At 41.1% G+C, this 21,461-nt stretch overlaps 2 protein-coding genes across 2 annotated transcripts; both read left to right on the forward strand.

Moving 5' to 3' along the window:
* The first annotated feature begins 133 nt into the window (after positions 1 to 133).
* On the forward strand, positions 134 to 15,008 carry spef2 (sperm flagellar 2). The gene is made up of 36 exons (XM_061071906.1): positions 134 to 191; positions 1,409 to 1,511; positions 1,641 to 1,893; positions 2,139 to 2,309; positions 2,637 to 2,777; positions 3,038 to 3,114; positions 3,247 to 3,454; positions 3,716 to 3,904; positions 4,646 to 4,833; positions 5,544 to 5,715; positions 5,949 to 6,171; positions 6,324 to 6,394; positions 6,972 to 7,075; positions 7,221 to 7,463; positions 7,596 to 7,673; positions 7,777 to 7,931; positions 8,061 to 8,180; positions 8,407 to 8,534; positions 8,848 to 8,975; positions 9,325 to 9,463; positions 9,583 to 9,720; positions 10,272 to 10,417; positions 10,707 to 10,770; positions 11,093 to 11,152; positions 11,236 to 11,350; positions 11,459 to 11,572; positions 11,713 to 11,851; positions 12,321 to 12,393; positions 12,477 to 12,633; positions 12,752 to 12,858; positions 12,989 to 13,171; positions 13,464 to 13,556; positions 13,767 to 13,940; positions 14,145 to 14,354; positions 14,628 to 14,750; positions 14,949 to 15,008. The coding sequence occupies exons 1-36, from the start codon at positions 134 to 136 to the stop codon at positions 15,006 to 15,008; spliced, it is 4,905 nt and encodes a 1,634-aa protein (XP_060927889.1).
* Positions 15,009 to 15,341: 333 nt separating this feature from the next.
* LOC133002372 (UDP-glucuronosyltransferase 3A1-like) lies at positions 15,342 to 19,663 on the forward strand. The gene is given in 11 exon segments (XM_061072172.1): positions 15,342 to 15,456; positions 16,259 to 16,438; positions 16,688 to 16,789; positions 16,912 to 17,032; positions 17,139 to 17,302; positions 17,505 to 17,669; positions 18,060 to 18,268; positions 18,365 to 18,510; positions 18,678 to 18,763; positions 18,934 to 19,153; positions 19,256 to 19,663. Coding segments are annotated over 11 exon segments (1,776 nt in total). The 3' UTR covers positions 19,524 to 19,663.
* Positions 19,664 to 21,461: the final 1,798 nt, after the last annotated feature.

Raw genomic sequence — 21,461 nt, forward strand, 5'->3', positions numbered from 1 at the left:
CATGGCAACGACGCGATGCTGGAACTTTCTGTTTATTGGCCATTAGCGAGCAAAAGAGTCAAAGTGTCATCGAGTAGCACGCGAACCCTCTGACTGTGTTCGTGACCCGAGGTGGAACCCGTGAAGGGAGAAGATGTCGGACATTCTGTGCCGGTGGCTCAACCAGGAGCTGCGACTGTCGAAAGCTGTCGGTAAGTGGGACTAGAGCTAGAACCCACCGAGATGCTAACTGCTAGCTTAGCCGCGGTAAGGCTTACTCTAGTTAGGGATGACGGTCGCTACCTTAGGGCTCAACTGGGTGAACTGGGCTATGTTTGCCATAACTAGGTTTGTGTTGAGTTAGCATTCTAAAGCTTGCACACGCTTACTTACTATAACTCTCATGTCATGACCCCAGCTAATGACGACATGTATTTTATGCATTATGATAACTGACCAGTATATGTTCACTTATTTATGTACCAGTTGCACTAAACTTGGTATGGGCTGTAGGGTATTTCTGAGAAAATAATATAAAGTTCTTGATGTAAAACAAATACAAAATCAGACATATTAACCATTAATGATACACAAGCTATGCATACCCCTTCTAATGCACAACATGATTAAAAAATGACCTATATTTATTTCCTTTGATTCTTTGCTATATTTTTGAAATAAATGTATTTTATCATTTAATATTCTAAGTAGTCATTAAATATATTGTGATTGATACCACAATTCATTACATTCATCACACATTGGTCTGAAATAACACATACAGTAGTATGTCTTCTCTACAGTAAAAAGTCATACATTTCACGCAGCTGCTTTCGCTGTCCGAAATGAAGAAGACTCCTTTGATGACATCACATCTTCTATGTAGCATAGGATCCTGTGATGACATCACATATTCTATGAAGCATTTTCATTCATCAGAGGAGCCTTCATTTACGGGGGCTGGATTCCAAGACACGCCCACAACTCTAGCTTTTATCCTGTGGAACATAGTCTAGGTAATTACAATCAGAGATTTCAGACTCTTTTGATGATCTAGCTATGGTAAGCTAGCTAGAAAAGAAGTTATCTTTCTCACTAGTAATGGATTGTAACATACGACTTACATTCATCAGATGTATAAAAGCAGCTGTGTGAAATGTACGGCAGGTTTGACCCATGTGTGTAAAAGTGTTCATAAAGTAATAAATGAAACAGGAAAGTAATGATTTGTGGTATCAGAAACAAGATATTTAATGAATATTTACAATATTAAATGATAAAATACATTTATTTAAAAAATATAGCAAAGAAACACTGGGAAACCCATGTTGTGCATTAAAAGGGTAGTGACACCCACCATTTTGACATTGAAAAATATCAAAGATCATTGTCACTGTATGTTTAAATTGTTGCACGTTCATCTCCACAGAGCCACAGACTATTGCCAAGGATTTTTCCACTGGTTACTTGATTGGGGAGGTTCTGCATAAATATCAGTTGCAGAATGATTTCATTTTGTTCATAAGGAAAGAGTAAGTTTACCGCTCTCTTTCTGTCTCCTTCCTATGCTTTTTGTTTGAAAAATAGATGACTGCTCCTTAATTCACTACATTATTAAATGTGTTCATAATTACTAAAATAAATCTCTCCTTTTCTCACAGCAACTCCAGTTCCAAAGTAAATAATTTCACCCGCCTTGAGCCTACTCTTCATTTACTGGGGATCTCCTTCGACATAAACACAGTTAAGGAACTGATTAAGGAGAAGCAAGGGGCCGCCACACGCCTCCTTTACCAACTCTACGTCTCACTTGAAAGGAAGAGGAGATCAGAAATCACCAGGACAATGATGGAAAGCATGCAGTCAGCAGCCAATGCAAGCCTGCACAAGAAGGAGCACGTAATCTACTCTGATGTAAGGGGCTGGATCTGTAGTGTCTGCATTTAGTTAGGGGCCTATTTTTGATTTATAGACCTATATTGACATAAGTCTTATCTGAAAATACTGAAAAACTGCAAATCGTGAAGTTTAGCTACTCTGACAGTCTTTCTTTCTGCCAATATTTTCAGGGTTTCAGTTCACGCTGTTAGTTTAAGATAATATCACTGTCTTCAAAAACAGGTTATGTCAAGCATCTAACAGTTTGACTCCTCATCTAGCAACTGCACCGGGTGGTGAAACGTGGTGCAGAACTGAAGCTGCAGAAAATTTCTAGCCACTATGAGGCCAAAAACGAGCGACGGACCTATACATCTGTCATGACCCATCCCATCCAGCCGAGGAGACCACACAAAGTCGAGGAAGACAAGAAAACACAGAATATTGACAAGGTACTGGATGTCAGAAAACGTGAACAGTAAATCCGTGTATGTATTTAACATCAGGTCAAAATGTATGACAAGATTTTTTGGTAATCTACAGTTTGTGTCTTTATGTCATATGCTGGAATCTAAACATCTTATACCATTTTTTTTAAATAGGCCTGAGAGTTTTTCTCAGTTTCATTTGAAGTCTTTGAAATATTTTGGTGTTGGACATTATTATAAAACTATAGGACATAATGAAAACCAACACTTAGCAGTTATCATCTTGTTGTTAGAATACATGAGAGTAATGTGACTTACAGTGATGAACATGGGGAACTGTGTGTGTTTCAGCAGCCGGTATATCGTCAGAAGCACAACGACATTCTGCCTTATACCCAGGCCACTGTGGTCCAGGTACCCAAGCCACCACCTTACACTGCACAGCTCAACCTCAAGAGGAGACGACAGCAGCAGCGCAAACAACAAGCAGAGGTGTGATGCAGAATAAATAATCAACAGTGCCAATTTACCAACCCATGATGGGAAATACATTTCCTACTTTGATCATACATAGCTGACAATTTACTATAGAATAGTTCCTACCACAAGCAATAGTACCTCAAAGTTAATTGTCATGCAACATCAATTGACCCTCTCACAGGATATTTGGAGGACACGTGTCCATATTGAAAACAATAGAGTCACATGGGTATGTTTGTCTCTGCTAATTTATTTGCTTTTTGCCCATGCAGTCAGTCCAGGCTGAAATAGCCCAGTTTGAGACAAGCAGAAAGAAACTGGTCAGTTCTGGTTTTACGCCCTCTTCAAGGTGAGATAAAAGAAACATTTTACAGTATTAAGTTATTCAAATGTTTGTATAAATGGATTACATTGACAATCTTGAGCTTGTGACCGTAATACATCTTGACTACGCATGTGATTTTTGCCATTTCAATTATAGTGGTCAGCCTGGAGTTATTCCCATTAGTGGCAGCAGCTATGACACTGAGTTACATGGAAGTGAAAATAAGCTGATACTAAAGTCCAACAGCGAGTACATAGAGGACATCCGACAGAGGCTGGAAGAGAATGCTGTCTCTCGTGAGCAGAGAGAGAAAAGACGAGACAGATTCCTGGTGGAGCAGCTCAAGGCCCATGAAGCTCAAGAGGTGAAACTTTTGCTCATGCTGAGAATAATATACAATATATAATAATAATAATATATATAATGGTATAATATATAAATACCCACTGACAATATGTGTACAGTCTATTTCTACCTCTAGTTTGAAAAATGCAATTGAAATGTGAACTTTGTGTGGAAAGCACATTTTACATAAACCCTACATACCCTGTTGTCTGTTATTGTACATTTGTCACTTCATCCCCACATCAGTCAACTGATCGCCCATCTCTGCCTCACCTTGCAGGAAGCACGGAGAGAGGATCAGTTGGTGAAGCGTTTGACACGTCAGACTCAGCAGGAGCAGCGTTTGGCATCTCAGCTCCTCAAGTTTCGCATGCAGAAGGAGGTGATCCGGCAGAACCGCCTGTTAAGAGAGAAGCAGTGCCAGCAGCGGCGAGAGCGGGACTTCCAGGAGGCTCTGGACAGGGAGGCGGTGAGATAGGATGAATAAGGAAGAAGAATAGCCCTCTCTAATCTTGCTTTGTATTAGGCTGCATCAGTGATTGTCTGAGTGTGGTCATAGGGGGAAAGGAAAGGGTGGATTTATCTGTTTATATAGTATCTATCACCATGGTATTTGGTAGATTTTGCAGGAGATTATGAGGTGTTTAGACAGACAGACAAATTATCAAAAAAGATAAACTCTCTCTATATATATAGTAGATATGTTAAGTTCTTCCATTGATCACACCTATTCAAATTACTTAATTAGTTTAAATGACAGCAGAGAAACTTGAATAAATGCTTGGCAAAAGAGTTTAGCTGTGGGCCAGCATGGTGTCAGTGTTAATTATATAGTATGTCATAGTATAGTGTGGTCATGGTTATTGGAATTTAGCAGGTATTCCCAGTGCAGAGGCTCATGTGATTATGTTAAAGAGTCTATTAAAAGAAATTATTTAGGGATAAAATCATGTGATTAAATGTATATGTGTATTAAACCTGTAATTGGGTATTATAAATGTTGTGTCTATATGCAAACTAGAAAATTGAGTGAATTGTTACCCACTGTATAACATCAGCTATATTGTAGGTAACAATAATTGAATTGTCTTTTTTATGTAACCTTCAATATCAGTAATCTGCCAGTTAATATACAGAAATGTCCAATGTAATATTGATTTCTGTCATGCCTTCTCCACTCATCTGATCTTTCTGAATGGCGCCTGTGCAGACTTTGGCTCAGCAGGCTAAGGTGAACCACGCAGAAGAGATCAAAAAGGAGCTTGAATTCCTTGACAGGATTGCTGCTGAGCGAGCTCAGAGCAGATACAAGAAGCACTTTAGGGGCTGCAAGGACATTTTGGAGCAGATAGTGGACTATGCCACCAAGGTCGGAGAATATCGACTGATCACTGCGAAGTACGTAACACAATTGCTTTTAATGATGCAGTAGAAAGAAACTGTATTTGGACTGAATCTTAACTTCCAAACTGAGCTCTGATCATTCAGTTAATGATATGGGAATGCAAAAATGTGTTATAAAATTTGACTGGCAAATATTCCCTTAAGGTATTGATTTCTTTCTTTCGTCCTTTGGGACAACGTGAAAATGGATTTCAGAAAAAATAGGAAAAATGTTAAAATATTGAGTCATTAATATAATGTTATGTAAAACTGTAACTTTGCAGTTCACTGCTAATTCAGATGTGAATCAAAGACCTATGAAGGTTCTTGTACAGTAAATCAAATAAAATGAGGAGATTTAGATATCCTCTCCTTTTCTTCTCATGATCAAATACATAATTTCCACAGACATTCACTTTCATACATAGATCACCACTACATCAGATCCCCTGCTCTCAGATTAGCCATTTCTAGAAAAAACAATTGAGTTAAAACATTTTCAGACTTAGAAAAACCCCAGATCCCTGTAAATCCTACACACTCGTCTTTTACACCCCAAACAATGTACTTTTGACTACATTAGGGGGACATTAAGAAGCACTGTATATATTCCACTTAGTTATCTGATATACTATATCATATAATAACCGTTTCAGACTTAATTTTAACATCAATTCCATATATTAAGTCAAGTTTTTCCTCCTGTCGTTTGTTTTTACTATCAGTCAGATTCCAGATAAGCTGATAAGAGAATGGAAGGAATTGCTGCTCAGTGGTCTTCCTCTCTATGTGTCAAGCATGGGCCAGAAGGCCGTCAATGACTTATCTACCTCAATAGGTTGCATAGAGCTTGATAAGCAGGAGATACTCAACAACCAGGACTATGATGAGTACATTGTGAGTTTGAAACACGAGTTATGTTTTAAATTTTGTGTCATTTGACTCTGGATTAGACCCACATTTTTAAGCAAATGTTGATTTCTCTGCCAGTATCAGGCCTAATAACAGGCAAAGCTAACCTAGCACTATTTATTGACACCGACAATGTTTAAGATGTGTCCTAATAGAAGCCATGAAGTGTCTGAATGTTGAAGAACCTCATTGTCTGAGCATTATGCTATGTTTGTCAGAACATGGTCGGTGAGTGGGCCTGGCCAGAGGAAGCAGGGAGGCCCAAATCCCCCCCGGGCAACAACACCATTCTTGGACATGTTGTTATGCGTCTGCGGCACATGGTTCATCAACCTGTCGTGGAAGCCACCACAACCCCATTTCCTCACTTTACTATCAAAGCCTGTATCCTGGGAAAGTTCTGCTCTGGCAAGTCCACCTGCCTGGCCAAGATAGCTGAAGGCAAGCTGTCCGAACAGAGATTCCGACATACACTCATACCCAATGTCACACCACCTAATACATTTTTACTGCAACAATACATTAATAACGGATGTGGAACAAGTTTACATGGCTTATTGGGTCCTGAGTATGTGTGTTGTTTTCTCCTTCAGCCAATGGCATATGTGTCTTATCAGCTGACACACTGGTTAGGGAGGTGCTGGAGGCTTATTATGAACAGCAGGTAAGTCACATATAGTGTGACAGTATTGTGATGTCGTTTGAATCTTTTTTATTGAATCTACATTTATTTTCATCAATTTCTGATGTTAAGGGAGTATGACATTTCAGTGGTCCACTTAAATTACCCTTAAAAGTTCAGAATACACCTAAACATGTTAACTTTTAAAACAAGTCTTTTTCTTGAACAAAATTACAGGCCAAAGAGAAGCAGCTAGAAAAAGCTGAGCGGCGCTTACCATCCTCAAAATCACGGAAAGCTGGTGGGTTACTATAGACAAAGTGATTCTTTCTATGTTATTTTAATACTATTTATTTCCATGTAATAGAAATGTATGGCATGTAAAATATTTCACATATTTGATGTGATTCCTGTAAAGTTTTCTCGGACCATGCCACTCAAGAAGAAAATAAAGGCTGCAGTGAGAGGGTAAGAGTGCAAGTTGTTTGTGATTTTCTTACTTTGGCCATTTTATTCAATTCATATGATAACTTGCATTCAATTTGTCACTTATTACAATTCGCTTTCTCAGACGATTAAATATGGACTTTCCCCTTACCTACCTGTGTCCCTTGTCCAGCTGTCTACACAGGCCATGAAGGGAGCAGCTGCAGAAAAAGAGCTGAGAAACGGAAACCCCATTCCTGATGAGCTGTTAGTAGATATTATAGTAGGGGCAATCAGGTAAACACATAATCTGTACTGCTATAAAAGGAAAACTAATTAGCATTTAGTCAGTTATCCTATCTCAACTATACAATATCAGCATTTTTCACAGAGTGGAGAAAATTTAACAACCACTGTAAAATATATCTTTTGTTCTTTTCAGGCAGGTTCCAGCTCAGACAGGTTGGATCCTGGATGGCTTTCCAGTGGAAATCAAACAGGCCTACCTGCTAGAGAAAGCCCTGGGTGGAGCTGTGGACTTAGGGGGTGAGGTGGAGATCAGCAGGAAGGACCTCGTTGTTGATCCTGATCCACCCGAACCTCTGCCCCCCCCAAACCCTGTGTTAGACCTGGTTCTGCTGCTGGATGTCCCTGATGAGACTGTGACGACGCGTGCATTCAGTCACTCTGGTGGGAGTTAAATGCTGTTTGTCTGTGTACACCCAAACTTTATCCGTGAGATGGTCTGTGTTTGTAAAGATACAAACATAACTTGACATATGTAAAGTTAATGTTTGTGTTTCTATGTGTTTTTCTTTCTTGCGCCCAAATCTGGTGCAGATACAAGCTCCCTTCCAACAGACACAAATGTGTATCTGGCACAGATTCCACACAGGTAAATCAAGACAAAAACCTAAAGCTAAATTAAGTTAATGCTTCACTGCTGCTGCCTGACTACAGCATGTGTCTTACATCGAACATCTCACCCTCTACCCCAGGATCACAGCTTTTCAGGACACCTGGCCAGAACTTGAGAAATGGTTTGGTGGAAACCAAGACATTTTGGTTTGTATTGATGCCAATGGAGCAGAGGAAGAGCTTAGCGAGAAGGTGGAGTTGGTCATTAAGCAGGTTATGATGCGGATTCATGATGGTAAGTTTGACATTTTATTATTGAAATTCCAATATTATTTTACAATAAATATTACTTCCCCTTTGGAAGATGTGTTGCATATTTGGAAAGCTCCAGACTCCTCACTAACAGAAACTCCTCTACCTGTAGAACAACCTCAACCCCTCCCTGATGAACCCAGCAGCCCCACAGAGTCCTCTACCAGCCTACTCAAGGAAAGAACCCGAAGTGGGACCTCGCATCACAAATCCAGCACCCACTCTTCCAGAGGTATTCCCTCAGTAGTCTGCAGATAATATTTGCAAATTTTAAGTCACTCCTGGTCAGAGAAACAATTCAGCTTCATAAAGAGGATTTATAAATGACATATTCTGATTATTAATATGAGGACTGTTCAGGCTAAAAATATGATACTACAATTACTGTTAATGCTCAATAATTACAATTGTTCTATCTTTGACAAATTGATGAATATTTACTTTTGGTTCTTCAATAGGACATTCCAGGATCTCAGCAGCTTCCACAGTGACACATGATGAAGGTCACGGAGTCCACAGGCATCATCATGAATCTGCTTCGGCCAGCCTGGCTTCAGCCATCTATATCGATAAACCTCTTCCCCCAGTAGGATACAATTTCTTGTTTTGTTTAACTAGAGTAGGACGAGTAAACCCAGTCTCTGTCTACGCTGAAATATATTGTGTTGCATTTGACATATAACGTAACTTTGATATGCAATCAATTGAGGGTTGCCATACACTTTTATTCTAAAAGGATTTAGCTCCTAAATCTGTGGTTTCCTATCTTTATTGCCTTTTGGTTTTAATTATATGAAAATACATGTCATGTTTGTCTCTGTTGCATTACAACATGTCTTTCCACTATCCTCCTGTGACCCGTGTTGTGCTCTACTCCCTCTTATCATCTCTGTCTCTAGGTAATCTCACAGTACCTTTGCACCCACTGGGAAACAGTGTGTGATTCATATGTCGGCAACATAAAGACAGTGATGCACCTGCTGCGCTCACAAAACACTGTTATTACCCATCATCAGTTCAACCTCAGGTATTCTGCATGGCCCTTGAATCACAGATAAGCACAAAGCATTTGCATGTCGAACTTGCTGTACCATGCTAGCTACAATCAATTGATATAATTAATCCGTTTAGTACTAGGTTCGGTCATGTAGGTTTATTGCTGCACATTACAGTGTGAAAGTTGAACATCTTACTCCAGGTTGCCATAATTGTTTTTATTTTTTTGCACCACAGGATATAACCCAAATGTTAATTTCATACCATCAGGTTCTTTGTCAGAAATATTTTTAAGTGAGACACGAATAAAAAAGAAGAACAAATTTTTTAACATAACATGTGGTGATACAGAAGTGTGACCCAGGTCTCTTTGTCTGCAGAGAGGAGTTCAAGCATTATCTGAGGCGTCCAGACATGAGGCAGGAGTTAGTGTCTCAGTGGCAGAGGGCCTTCAACAGCATAGCTGATGATATGAGAGAAGATGAGGAAACGAAAGCAGAGCTACACCTGAGACTCGATGTAAGATGATTTTTAAATATTATGAGAAAAATATTCTTAAACTGATCTTAAAATTGTGTAAACAGTCTACTTATAAATGAAAATATGTGATACGCGAAGATGTTTTGATTTGTGTACAGGAACTGCGTGAACGTTTGTGGGACATCAGTGAACAACGCAAAGAGGAGAACGAGCAGGAGAGGGCTTCTCTCATGCATAACGGCTGGGTGGAGGAAAATACTGCCATACTCATCAACCACCATTCTACACTCATGCAGGTACAAAATCAGTTTTTGTGTGCAGCACATTTAGAGTATATTTAAAGTTTGCTATGTTTCAGGCAGCCATACGCTAAAATGATTTGAAAACCTTTTTTTCTCCTTAACAGTTTATAACTCCTAATAACTAAATAAATTATTTGTAAAAAAGTACTTATTTACACAAATCTGCAGACTCTTCACACTATTACTCACAAGCTTTGCTCAGCTTCAGCCCATTTCTATCCATCATTCATCAGATGTTTCTACACATTGAAGCGAATGACCATGATCTGGCTATACAAAGTCTCACAGCTGAGAGAGTAAAAACCAAACCCTGAGTCTGAAGGATCGGATCTGGGGAAGGCACAGTGACCTCCCTCATTTTTAAGTGGAATATGTTTTGAATGACCAGGACTGCTCATGGAACTGACCTTCGAGGAGATGGGAGAAATGTCAAGAGGGACATCTATCACCTCCATTATGCTGAATGAATGTGTTATCTATTTGTCTCTTCATTGTGACCTAGTTTTAGGTAAAACTATAATCTTGGATTGTTTTGTGTTTTATAGGTGGAGTTGGACCGCTTCCAGGAGACCCTCTGTATTCTTAGACTCTACTATGTGTACATGCACAAACATCTGGGGCTCGAGCCTCCATCCCACTTTGTCTGTATCCCCCTTCTGGCCATCCAAGACGAAAATGATCTGGACAATAGGCAAGAATCAAACTTGTTAATACAAGATAAAACTAAAATGTTGAATTTGTAATTAATATGATGATAACGAGTGGGGAAATTTATACCTTTATTTAGTTCCACATGTTCTGACACAGCAGACACAAGCGTGTGTAGTCGGCTGCACGACGGAGAGGAAATGAGAATAACTAAACTGTGAGGAAAATGCACTTCTACTTACAATGTTTCTTCAAATGGTTGTCATAACAATCTTAATATTGCCAAGCACAAACACATACACATACACAAACTATTTTCTCTTATTCTCTAGTGTTCCCTTCCTCTCCAAAAATCCTGACTCCTCACAAGGGTCCAAGACACAGCCCGTGGGCAAGGTAATTCCTGTGTGTCTTAATGTACTTTTCCTTCATCTTTTGTTTTTGTCTTTCTGTGGTCCTCTTGCTGACTTCAAAATTCACACATATCAGCTCATAATGGACTGCTATAGACATTACAATACTTTATATACTCTGCTGTCTGTTGTTTGTTAGTTACAGGATGTTCACATTTATAAGGCATTGCTTTTTGGTTGACAAAAGTAATTAAAATGTAGTTTGTGAAATTGTACCTCAAAACAATCCAACTCTGACATATACAAATGTTTATACACTGATATACAATCTAATAGTAAGAGATGTTTACTCTTGTTTACTCTAGCCATCCCCTGAAAAAATCATCTCTGACTACGAGGAGGCACACAGGACCATCAGCAGATTGGTAATGCACTCTTTGAGTTATCATGAGGTGTTTTGTAGAAGTATATATGTCACTCCTGATGTGTGGGTCATACATGCGTGTAGGTCACAGGAGAAGACCAACAGGTGGAGACTAAAGAGCAGAAGGAGAAACCCCCGGAAAAGGAGAGTGCCACTGCAAGTACAAACAAAAAGGGAAAAGGAAAGCCACCAGTGAAAGGCATGTATTTATGTCTTGGATTAAAATGAGGGAGCTTTGGCCTCTGACACGTCCTCTATGTTTCAGTAAATCTTCCACCTTATTATCTCCTACTCTCACATTCAACAGAACCACCACCTCCTGAACCCGCTCACGCACCACCTCCTGAAGAAAGAAAGTGTCATGATCACTCAGTGAGAGACAAAATACATAAAGAATATTCAACAGCGCTGGAGCACGAGGGTATACCCACACACATGAGATTTGTATTATATTGCAAAGTGGTTTTCTAAAAAGTGTGTGATATTATTGTTATGTGACTGTTAAAATAGGTGTGCATTTGCAAATATGCACATACATATGTAAACGTGTGTGTTTTCCAGAGAATGCAGCGAAGGTTCGACTTGTGCTGGTGAAAGGTCGTGGTCTGGTTGTGGTGGAAAGACTGCAAAGCACGACAGAACAGGTCTTTAGCGACATGGAGACGTGGTTAGAAGACCGCTATCTTTCAGAAATGAAGAGGTATGTACTTAAGAAATATAAACAGTTATGACGGACTGATATTAATTTGAGGTAGCAATAGTGTAGCACTGCACTGGGGGGCTTATTTTATGGTTGTGTCATTAATCTTTAATGTGATAAATGCTTGATATGATATCGCGATGTCCTTTTCCTAATTTTGTATAAATGATAATTCTATAGTGGGTATGTTTGCTTGTACATAAACCCCCAGCATTGAATGGTTCACTGTCAGTATTAATGTATTCAGCGTTTTAATAAAAATGTCACAGAACATAAGAGATCTAAAGTAATGAAAGTGCTCTTGAAGTTATTCTGAAACTGTATCTTGAGAACATAAACATTTCCCAGCTCTAATTTCCACTGAGGATAAGCTAAGCCATTTCTGACACACTTAAGTCTGATCGTGATCATTGTGTATATATATATATATAAAATGTGTGACATTCTATCTTTGTCTAATTTTCTTCAGTATTGAGCAATTAGGCAAAGTTGTTCGCCATCACATTGAGGCTGGCGCTAAATTGAAGAATCAGCTGGTGTTGGTATGTAGTAACTATAACGACATGTACTCCAGTAAATTATCTCACGTCTCCCATTTTAAGATTCTCTGTATTCTCTTCTCCAGGAATGTACTGACTTCTATCTGAATGGCGACTGCTACATGGTGGCCAGCCCGACTCCCCCTCCACATCCACCTCCTCTGGAGAAATCCACACTGTCCACACCAACCATCCTGCAGCTGGAGTCACTCCACCAACATCTATGCAACATTGCTCCCTCAGGTGCTCATAGGGGAGACACAATTTGGTGTGATTAATGTATTATTAATAAGTGTATTAATCTTGCTATCCAACTATTTATTGTTCTATCCATTCTTTGTTCTTCCCTTCTGACTTTCAGGCCTCATGTCCAGTTCTGAGTTTTCCAGTTTGCTCGGGGATATCACCTCTGTTAACATGGGCAGAGACGTCTTGCCTGAGCGCTGGATCAGCATGAATAAAAAACAGGTACTCTTCAAAGCACAGTGCAGAGAAAGCAAAGCAAGACACAAAATATTCCTCCCCCTTTTTTTCTGTTGCTCACAGTCTAAACAACCTAACAAAACACAAGCATTGTCCTTGTCTCTTCTGTTCCCAGCTACTGGAGATTGAGTCTATGTTAGTGGACCAGTGTGACCTCATAGACTGGCGTAGGTTTCTGCTCAGTGCTGCCCTCCCTTGGCCGTTTCCCTCCCTACAACAGCTGCTGGTTGTGCTAAAACGTTTCAAGGCAGAAGATACAGGCAACACAGGCTATATCAACAGGGAACAGTACCTGCAGGTTTGTCTCTACACACACACACACACATTCAGACATAGGTAGCAGATTCAGATTCTCAGGTACCACATTGTCCTACTGTGGATGAAGCTATATCTACAAGTTGTCCATCCACTCATACTCATTCACAGCTCCTCTTCACTGTTGTTGCATTACTGTGCACCTAGATCGTATTTCTACAAGCAGACCTAGATTCACGTCAATGTTGTCACACACAACACATTGTATACATCGATCGGTTACTAAATATAAAGATACATGCTGAAGTCACTCCTCTTCCCTCCTTTCTCACCAGACGGAGTTGTGGTTTTCCAGTGAGAGTGTCCAACCTGTACCTGAGGACCCATCTGAGCCTCTACCTTATAACCGTCTGGCCAACTTACGCAAGGTAAACAGAGGAGAACGAAAGAGTACTACATGACCTTTTAATTTATTGCCATAAAATGGCTCTTCGGCTATTTTTGGAGATATCTCATTTGAAAATACATTAACCTAAAACACCAGAAGAAACACTCATCACAGAAACATCCATTTTGTTCTAAACCTCAAAGGTACCATCCCCCAAAATCTCATGTTGACAGATTGTTCTTTTTCTCAGTTCTTTTTCCAGTTGTTTGCGGATCACTCTTCCTCTCCACCTCGATTGGACTATGGGTCCATGCTGCAGTACTTTGCAGCCGACCCTAGCCCCCGACAGGGCTTCATTAGAGCACTGAGCGTGGTGCTGGGACACAATGTGGGACAACACATCTCACTGGGTCATCTTGTCGAGGTGAATAAATGAATGCACAAAGAAACATGACAGAAAAGCACTTTATAATTATTTTATAATCAACAATGTTATAATCTGTTGTCATCAGTGTCTTCCAGTTGTTAAGAATAACAATACAAACCAGTGATGTTATTTCCAGTAATGCTAGCACTTGGGGTAATAACTCTTGTTCATCAATAATATCTCTCTGTGTTGTGTTTACAGTCCATGCCCAGTATAGAAGGGGCTACAGAGCTCAGCCCCCCAGAACCCGACGGAGAGGGGCAGGACACACTGTTTGTATCGAGCAGTCCATCGTTGGAGCAGGACGTGTCCATCCCTGCTCTCCTTTCTGTCATCTGCCACAAAGTCACCAAGCTGAAAGACGGCAGCAAGCTTCCTCCAGGCTGCGTGAGTGAGGAGGAGCACGCTCAGGTACAGACACCATGAATGATTTAATAAAGGATTATCTAATGCCAACTTAGTTTGTATATCTGTTCCACAAATTAAATTAGACTTCACTGACACCAAATCAAGCTGTCAGTTATTTTAATACAATGATTCTCAGGGTTGGAATAATACATAGTTGCATTTTAAAAAGCTATGGGGTCTATAAATTGAATCTTTTGAGGATAATTATTTTGACCATATTTCTAAGCGAAACTCTGCCCTAGTGGTCATACTGATTATTTATCTTCTGCCTTCTAGCACCTGGTGGATCTTTTCAGCGAGCACGGCTACACACCTGAGAGCTGTGTCCCCTTCTCCATTCTGTATCATCATCCTCTCATCCAGGTCCTGATGGAGTCCTCCATACACCACCAGCTTGTAGTGAGTCCTTGTTCGTCATTTGTTTACTTGTTCCTCTGCCACAAATCCAAAATACACACCCACACCCTCCATTACCATCATGTGCATTTATATTCTCACTGCTAATCGCTGCTCACTCTCTCTCCCTCCCCCCTTTGTGTTTTTCTTTCTTCTTTTTAACGTTTATTTCTCTCTGAACTTTCTCTCTCTGTGTCTCAGAACATTCATGGAGTGCTACTGGCCAATCAGAGTGAAGGAGAGGCTGAAAGCTCTGGATGAGAGATACACAGTAAACACTACATGCTGCTGTCAGCATCATCACAAGATCTTTAACTAAAGCAGTCATCGTTGCCTTGTTCAATTATCTCCTTACTTTTACATTTGAAATATTTGCTGTCAGCTGTACTGCTCACTTCAGTTTTGAATAAAGGCTTTTTCAACCATTACTTGCCACAGTATGTCGAAATATCTTCAACTGATTCCGGTCAGAGCAACAACGTAATTGAAAATGACAACAATAACATCAATGATGGCGAGATTGACCCTTCTGACTCACTTTTTTTTCTTCTCTTGATACACTCCAGCAGTTTTTCTGACTCACTTGTTTTTCTAATGACCTCTCTGACAGAGAAAAGCATTGGTCGAAGCTACAATGAGTGCATTGTCCAGGATAACCTACATGTCAAGCCTGACTTACCAGCAACCGCCTGCCAGGGCAACCGCAACTGCAACCCTATATCCTCCCATTCAACGCCCTAGTGTCATCTAACAGTTACCGGTGTCTGTTCTTCGATTGAGTTAACGTGTAAGCTGGATTAAATAAATAAATAGGTATATAGATATATATATAGATAACCAATCAGTGTTGCTAACTAGATTTGTCTAATTTATTATGAACTTATTGATGCATCATCAGAGGTCACACCAAATATCATTATCATCATCCAAACATGCTTTTCTCTACGTGTTGATGGAGGGGTTGCACTCTATATGTGACGTTAAGAGAACATCACTCTTATCGAAATGTCCATTTGTTTAATTTTATGCAACAACGGCCGAGGGGAACCTCCCACCCCCCTGTCCCTCCGCATTGTCTCTCTTTCCCTCCCTTTCACTGTCACTGCAGGTCCAGGGCTCTTCTCAGTGTCTTAGAGACAGAGCCACTCACATTTGTCATATAGACGGGGTTGTGCTTGCAGACTTGCATCCAAAGCTTCTTGAATAATAAGGACCTTTTTTTTACATCTGTTGGGAGAGAAAAAACAAACAGCGGATACATTGGAAGCACACAAGATGAGAATTTGGGGTTTCCTCCGTGGCAAATTGAAACTGCAGAATATTAAAAACTTTTTCGCCTGCCTCGAACAAACATAAGAAAAGAAGACGTTCGGGAAAAGAAAGTGATTTTTCTCAATTTTGGTGCATTTTTTTCATCTGGACTCTGTCTCAGGACCCGTCAACTCTGATCTCTCACTGGATCTGACTCTGTCGCTGCCTCACGGGGTGAAAAGCGGAAACTTTCTCACAAGGAATTGTCGCTCATGCAGGGAGGTTTTCATTACAGTTTAAATTGGAACAGGAAGACTATTTTTGGCCACAGGTCACACTGTGCTGCTCTAATAACAACATGGGGATTGTATTTTGGACGTTTTCTCTCCTGGCTCTTCCACTGTTGCAGTCTGCCAAGATCCTGACTATCTGTCTAATTGGTGAGTAGTGGAGCAGTGACTATCAAAAGTGACCTTTACTTAATGTAATAGAGATAATACATTTTTAATATTTGTTCAGAAATATGAGAAGAATAAGGGAGTGAAGGTGAAGTGCAGGAAAAGGAAAAGGAAAAGTTTGTGTTAAGAAAGTTTGTGTTCATACGCAAATTCTTATGGTGAACAGAATGCTATATATACAGATAGAATAGTGATAGTTGTCTCCTTATCGTCTTCTCTCTTCTTCTACAGGAGGAAGCCACTACTTGTTATTAGATGAAATTTCTCATAACTTACACCAGCATGGCCACGACGTCCGCATGCTCCTGCAACTGGGCAACCCTCTTATCACAGGTACACCTCACATACAGCACGCAACACAAACATATGGGGAAAAAAACCTTTTGCACAATTTTAGATCTTATTCTCTCTTTGATTTAGTTGCTCTTATTTTCATGTCATCGACTTCCCACCAGGTTTCTCCTATAAAGGCCGTCCAGACAGTTACCAGATGAGCACATGGTCCCTGGGAGACAAGTATATTAAAGAATACAACGGCTGGTTCCTGGAGCAGCAAACAGAGTTTCTGCTAGGAAGGTATCACCGAGATCACAGGAGATTTGGTTCCACTGATACATCCCTGTTCCTCTCTGTCTTTATCTTTCATTATAACTGGTTTTCTCTTCGGCAATCTTTCTCCCAGGGATAACTTTCATAACTTTTTAAACTTCATGGGGCACCTGTCGTATCAGTGTGACAAGCTGTTGGGGGACAAAGAGATGATATCGTTCCTCCAGGGGCAAAACTACGACATCATCATCCTTGATGCTTTTAACCCCTGTTCCTTCATCCTGGCTCACAGACTTGGTACGACTGCTGCTCATTTCACTGGCTTATGTCATAAAGACTATTACTAGATTAGAAGATCACTACCGTCGTATATTGTTATGTTGTCTGTTTACACTTGCCACAGAGAGTAGATGCATTTGATTCTGCTTCTTCAAATCTAAATGTAAATAAATCTACCAACAGCAGCTCAGATCTTCACTTTACTTTTGTTTTATTCCAGGTGTGAACTACATAGCTTTCTATCCGGGCACTCTGAACGGTCCGCTGTCCATCGCCCTGCCCAGCCCCGTCTCCTACATCCCTGTCTTCAGCTCCCGCCTGTCTGACCGCATGAACCTCTGGGGTCGTGCAAAGAACCTCTTTTATTCGTTCCTGGCTCCTGTAGGTGAGAACAGTCTTGAAAAAGGAGATCGCATAGTGTCGGGGGTATTATCACTTCTTTGCAGTGGCAGTGGCCCTCCAGACTTTTTAATTTTCTGAATTAGCACATTTGTGGATAGCATGAAGTGTTGACTTTTATTTCTTATAATATCTCAGTTCAATTTGAGCAGCTTTCTCCGTGAATTGATTAATAATGCCTAAATGCTAATATTACAGTGAAAGGAATGGTACAGTTTACTTCAATGGTCAACTTCCTTTGGCGTAACATGTTTTATTTACCTTAAGGGCAGGGGTTTAGAGGTTTAACTAATTAATATTATCAAGAAATTCAATCCAAAATGATTGATTATTGGCTTTGTATTTTTTTTATTGTGTCTTGTGTCGTATATCGAAGGCCAAGAACTTATATGGTCGAAATTTAGGGAAGTAGCTGATCGCCACCTTGAGTCGGGCTCGCCCCCTGGAGGTCTGGAGGAGCTACACGAAGGAGCTGAACTCTGGGCCTTCAACACCGACTTCTCCTTGGAGTTCCCTCAGCCTCTGCTGCCTTACACTGTGCTGGTGGGGGGTTTGCTGAATAAACCTGCGAAGCCTCCAGAGCAGGTCTGTTTTCTTCGTACAGATATCCACACAGGTTAGTGATGCAACTGTCTTTCTCTCGTCCTTCCTTGCTCAATACTTTTCCATGTGATCCCTCAGGATCTTGAGAAGTGGATCTCCGGTTTTGGAGAAGCAGGTTTCATTGTCGTGACTCTGGGATCGATGGTCTCTTCGGTCTCTGTGGACCAGCTACTTGTGGAGCTGGTGGCTGGCTTCTCCATGATCCCTCAGGGGGTTCTCTGGAGGTAATAGCATGACACACGGGCACGGAAAATAAACCATTTAAATTTAAGTGTCACGGAAAGGGTAAAAAACCAGACAACATTGTTTTACACTCGTGAAAATATTTAATTATCCCCCGAAACAAACTAATTTCGGGATGTTCATTAAACCTGCAGTGGTCTGTTTGCAGATATGACCCCAAGCGATGGCCATCTGACTTGGACAAACCTCCCAATGTCAAACTAGTGGACTGGCTGCCTCTAAATGACCTGCTGGGTAGGAACAGTTTGTCCCTTCTTTTCACCCTTTGTTACAAACGTAGCAGTTAGTCACAGTTTATGGTGGACTATGAAAAGACTTGTTCATCGTGCTCTATCTGAGAGAAGACCAAAACAATGAATTTCAGGATGCATTTGTGTCAAACATTATTTTTCTGTTTACCCCAGGCCACAAAAAGGCACGTCTCTTTATCACGCACGGTGGACAAAACAGTTTGCTCCAGGCGGTGTACCATGCTGTTCCTGTGCTGGGAATTCCTCTGTTTGGGGACCAGTTTGATAATGTGGTAAGAGCGGAAACAAAGGGACTTGGCCTGAGCATCAGCCCCACACACATCACCAGAGAGCTGCTCAGCTCGGCCGTTCAAACCCTCATACAGGACACCAGGTGTGTGGACGGATGAGTGGACATTATTCGTGATGCCATATGCCGTGCGTGTGTCGATACTCCTTTTGTCTTACTTTATTTACCCCAATCATCTCTCCACAGGTTCAAGTCTACGGCTTTGTCCCTAAGCACGATCCACAAGTCCCATCCCGTCCCTCCGGCCCTTCGACTCGTCCAGTGGGTGGATCACATCCTGCACAGTGGAGGTGGAGCTCATCTGCAGCCGACCGCACTATCCCAGCCGTGGTACCAGAGATACTTGTTGGATGTGATCCTTCTACTCTCGCTGGCGCTCACGGGACCTGTAGTTCTCTGCTGGACGTTCTGTAGGAACATGATTAGCAGTGGTAAATATAAAAAGATACAATAGCAGCAGCAAGATTCACTCCTCAGTGAAGTCACCTGTTTGTCATGGAATTACTGTTCTGTACTGTATCCTAGGAATTTTTACAAATTCATCCTAAAATGCTGCAAATGTTCAATAAATAAGCCATGCTTGTTTCAACTGTTTCCTACGATTTACCTTTGAACACATTCAATAAAAAAAGTCATAGGAGCCACGTTCATGCTGGAGACTTTTGCTTTGTCACGGTTTCGAAAAAAAATATACCTAGAGATCAGAAATAAGAATTAAACTAGAAGGGGGGTTAGCACTGTTGCCTCACAGCAGGAAGGCCCCTGGTTTGAATCCCGGTTTGGCTCGAGGTCTTTCTGTTTCTGCTTCTTCTCCCTGTGTTGCGTGAGTTTTCCCTGGGAACCAAGGCCTTCATCTCACAGTCCCAAAACATTCAGACTGGGGTAGGATTAATTAATTGGAGGCTCTATATTGACAGTGAGAGTGAATGTCTGTTTGTCCCAAATCTCCTGTCCTCTCTCGCCAAGTGTCAGCTGGGATTGGCTCCATCTCCCCCCGCGACCCTCAAGGATAAACAGTAGGGACAATGGGTGGATGGAGAGGTGCGTGTATCCAGCAAGGTTAACAGCTTGTCAAACCACGTCAAAGAAAGTGAAATAAATTCCTGGATTTGCCTGTTGTTCCGGATACGCTCCAAAATGAAATGGATTCTTCCTTGGGTCATGACCCAGTCTTCCACAAGATCTCATGGAATTGTTTCAGTCGTTTTTGAGTAATGCAACTGACAAACAAACTGCAATGAAAAGAAAAACTCCTTGGCACATAGGTTAAAAAATAGTTCCTTTAATGGTCTTAACTGAAAGCAAAAAGTACAGATTTAACTAGAGAAGAAGACATGCTTTCAATATTAGAGTTGAAAATGCATTTGAAAACTCTTGGATGCTTTTCACTCTTCCTCAACCTTTTTTGAATCTCCAGTCCCACTTCAGTAGAAGACCCCTAATGCCATGTTTCCTGCCCTCTCCCTTCCCAGCGCCATCAAGTCTACAGGACATCTCAATTGTACTGCAGCGCCACATTGTCCTCCACCTCTGTGCTCTTCTGATCTGGCTGCAGGGGTTGTTGACAGTATGCACGCATCCACACACACACAATGACACCCCAGCTGAGCAATGCTTTTGTGTTGTTGCGTGTGTTCCCAAAAGGAGGCAAACTGTGTTAGAATAGATGAATGAATGCTGAGAATGGGTTCTGGGAGCTTTTCATGTCTGTTCGGGTCCAAACGTGGAAACAATGCAGCTGATTCTGCAAACATCTGCTCTACCTGCTTAGTTTGTGTAAACACGTGTGCTCATGTATGTTAGAGGCAGCGTCATGGTCTACTGGCTCCTGGGTTATTAACCACCAGCACCACCACCTGCAAGTCTCAACTGTGACCCCTGCACCCTCCGCTGCTGGTTTCCGCTGAGTCTCCTTCCCCTTTCCAAACACGACATAAAAGCGCTGAGCAATATTCACGGTCAGCGCTCAAAGCCACTGAGGAGAGCAGCCATCGGGGCCCCCCCCTCTGTTCTGTCCTCTCTCCCACTCCTCACATCTGTGTTGAAGGTTAGCAGGGAGGGAAATATAGATTATCAAGGAAATAATGACCAATTAGGCCTTCTTGTTCTCTGTCCATTCAGCTGTCCTTTCCATCATTCCTTTCCCCACATTTCATTTGTCTGTTTGTCCGGCGGCTGCCAGTGTGTCTTCCTCTGTCTCGCACGCAATGCAAAACAAACAGGGTCAAGCAGCCAAAGCATGACAGGGGGAAAAAAATGAAAAAGCTAAAAGAGGAGGAAACTTCAATGAAGCAGAAGATAAATACACCAAAACAAATCTGAACAAAGGAAATTCATGAAAGAGACAAGAAACAGAAAAAAACAAAAACAAACAAGAATCAGCAGAAATAAA

This window comes from Limanda limanda, chromosome 5 (assembly GCF_963576545.1).
Source record: "Limanda limanda chromosome 5, fLimLim1.1, whole genome shotgun sequence".
In the NCBI taxonomy this organism is placed as follows: Eukaryota; Metazoa; Chordata; class Actinopteri; order Pleuronectiformes; family Pleuronectidae; genus Limanda; species Limanda limanda.

Excerpts from the sequence above, each read along its gene's own strand:
- spef2 (XM_061071906.1), top strand. The coding sequence starts at position 134 with ATGTCGGACATTCTGTGCCGGTGGCTCAACCAGGAGCTGCGACTGTCG. Across the intron at positions 7,674-7,776 it reads CTGGCACAGATTCCACACAG|GATCACAGCTTTTCAGGACA; the intron begins GTAAATCAAGAC and ends CCTCTACCCCAG. Across the intron at positions 14,751-14,948 it reads CCATACACCACCAGCTTGTA|AACATTCATGGAGTGCTACT; the intron begins GTGAGTCCTTGT and ends TCTGTGTCTCAG.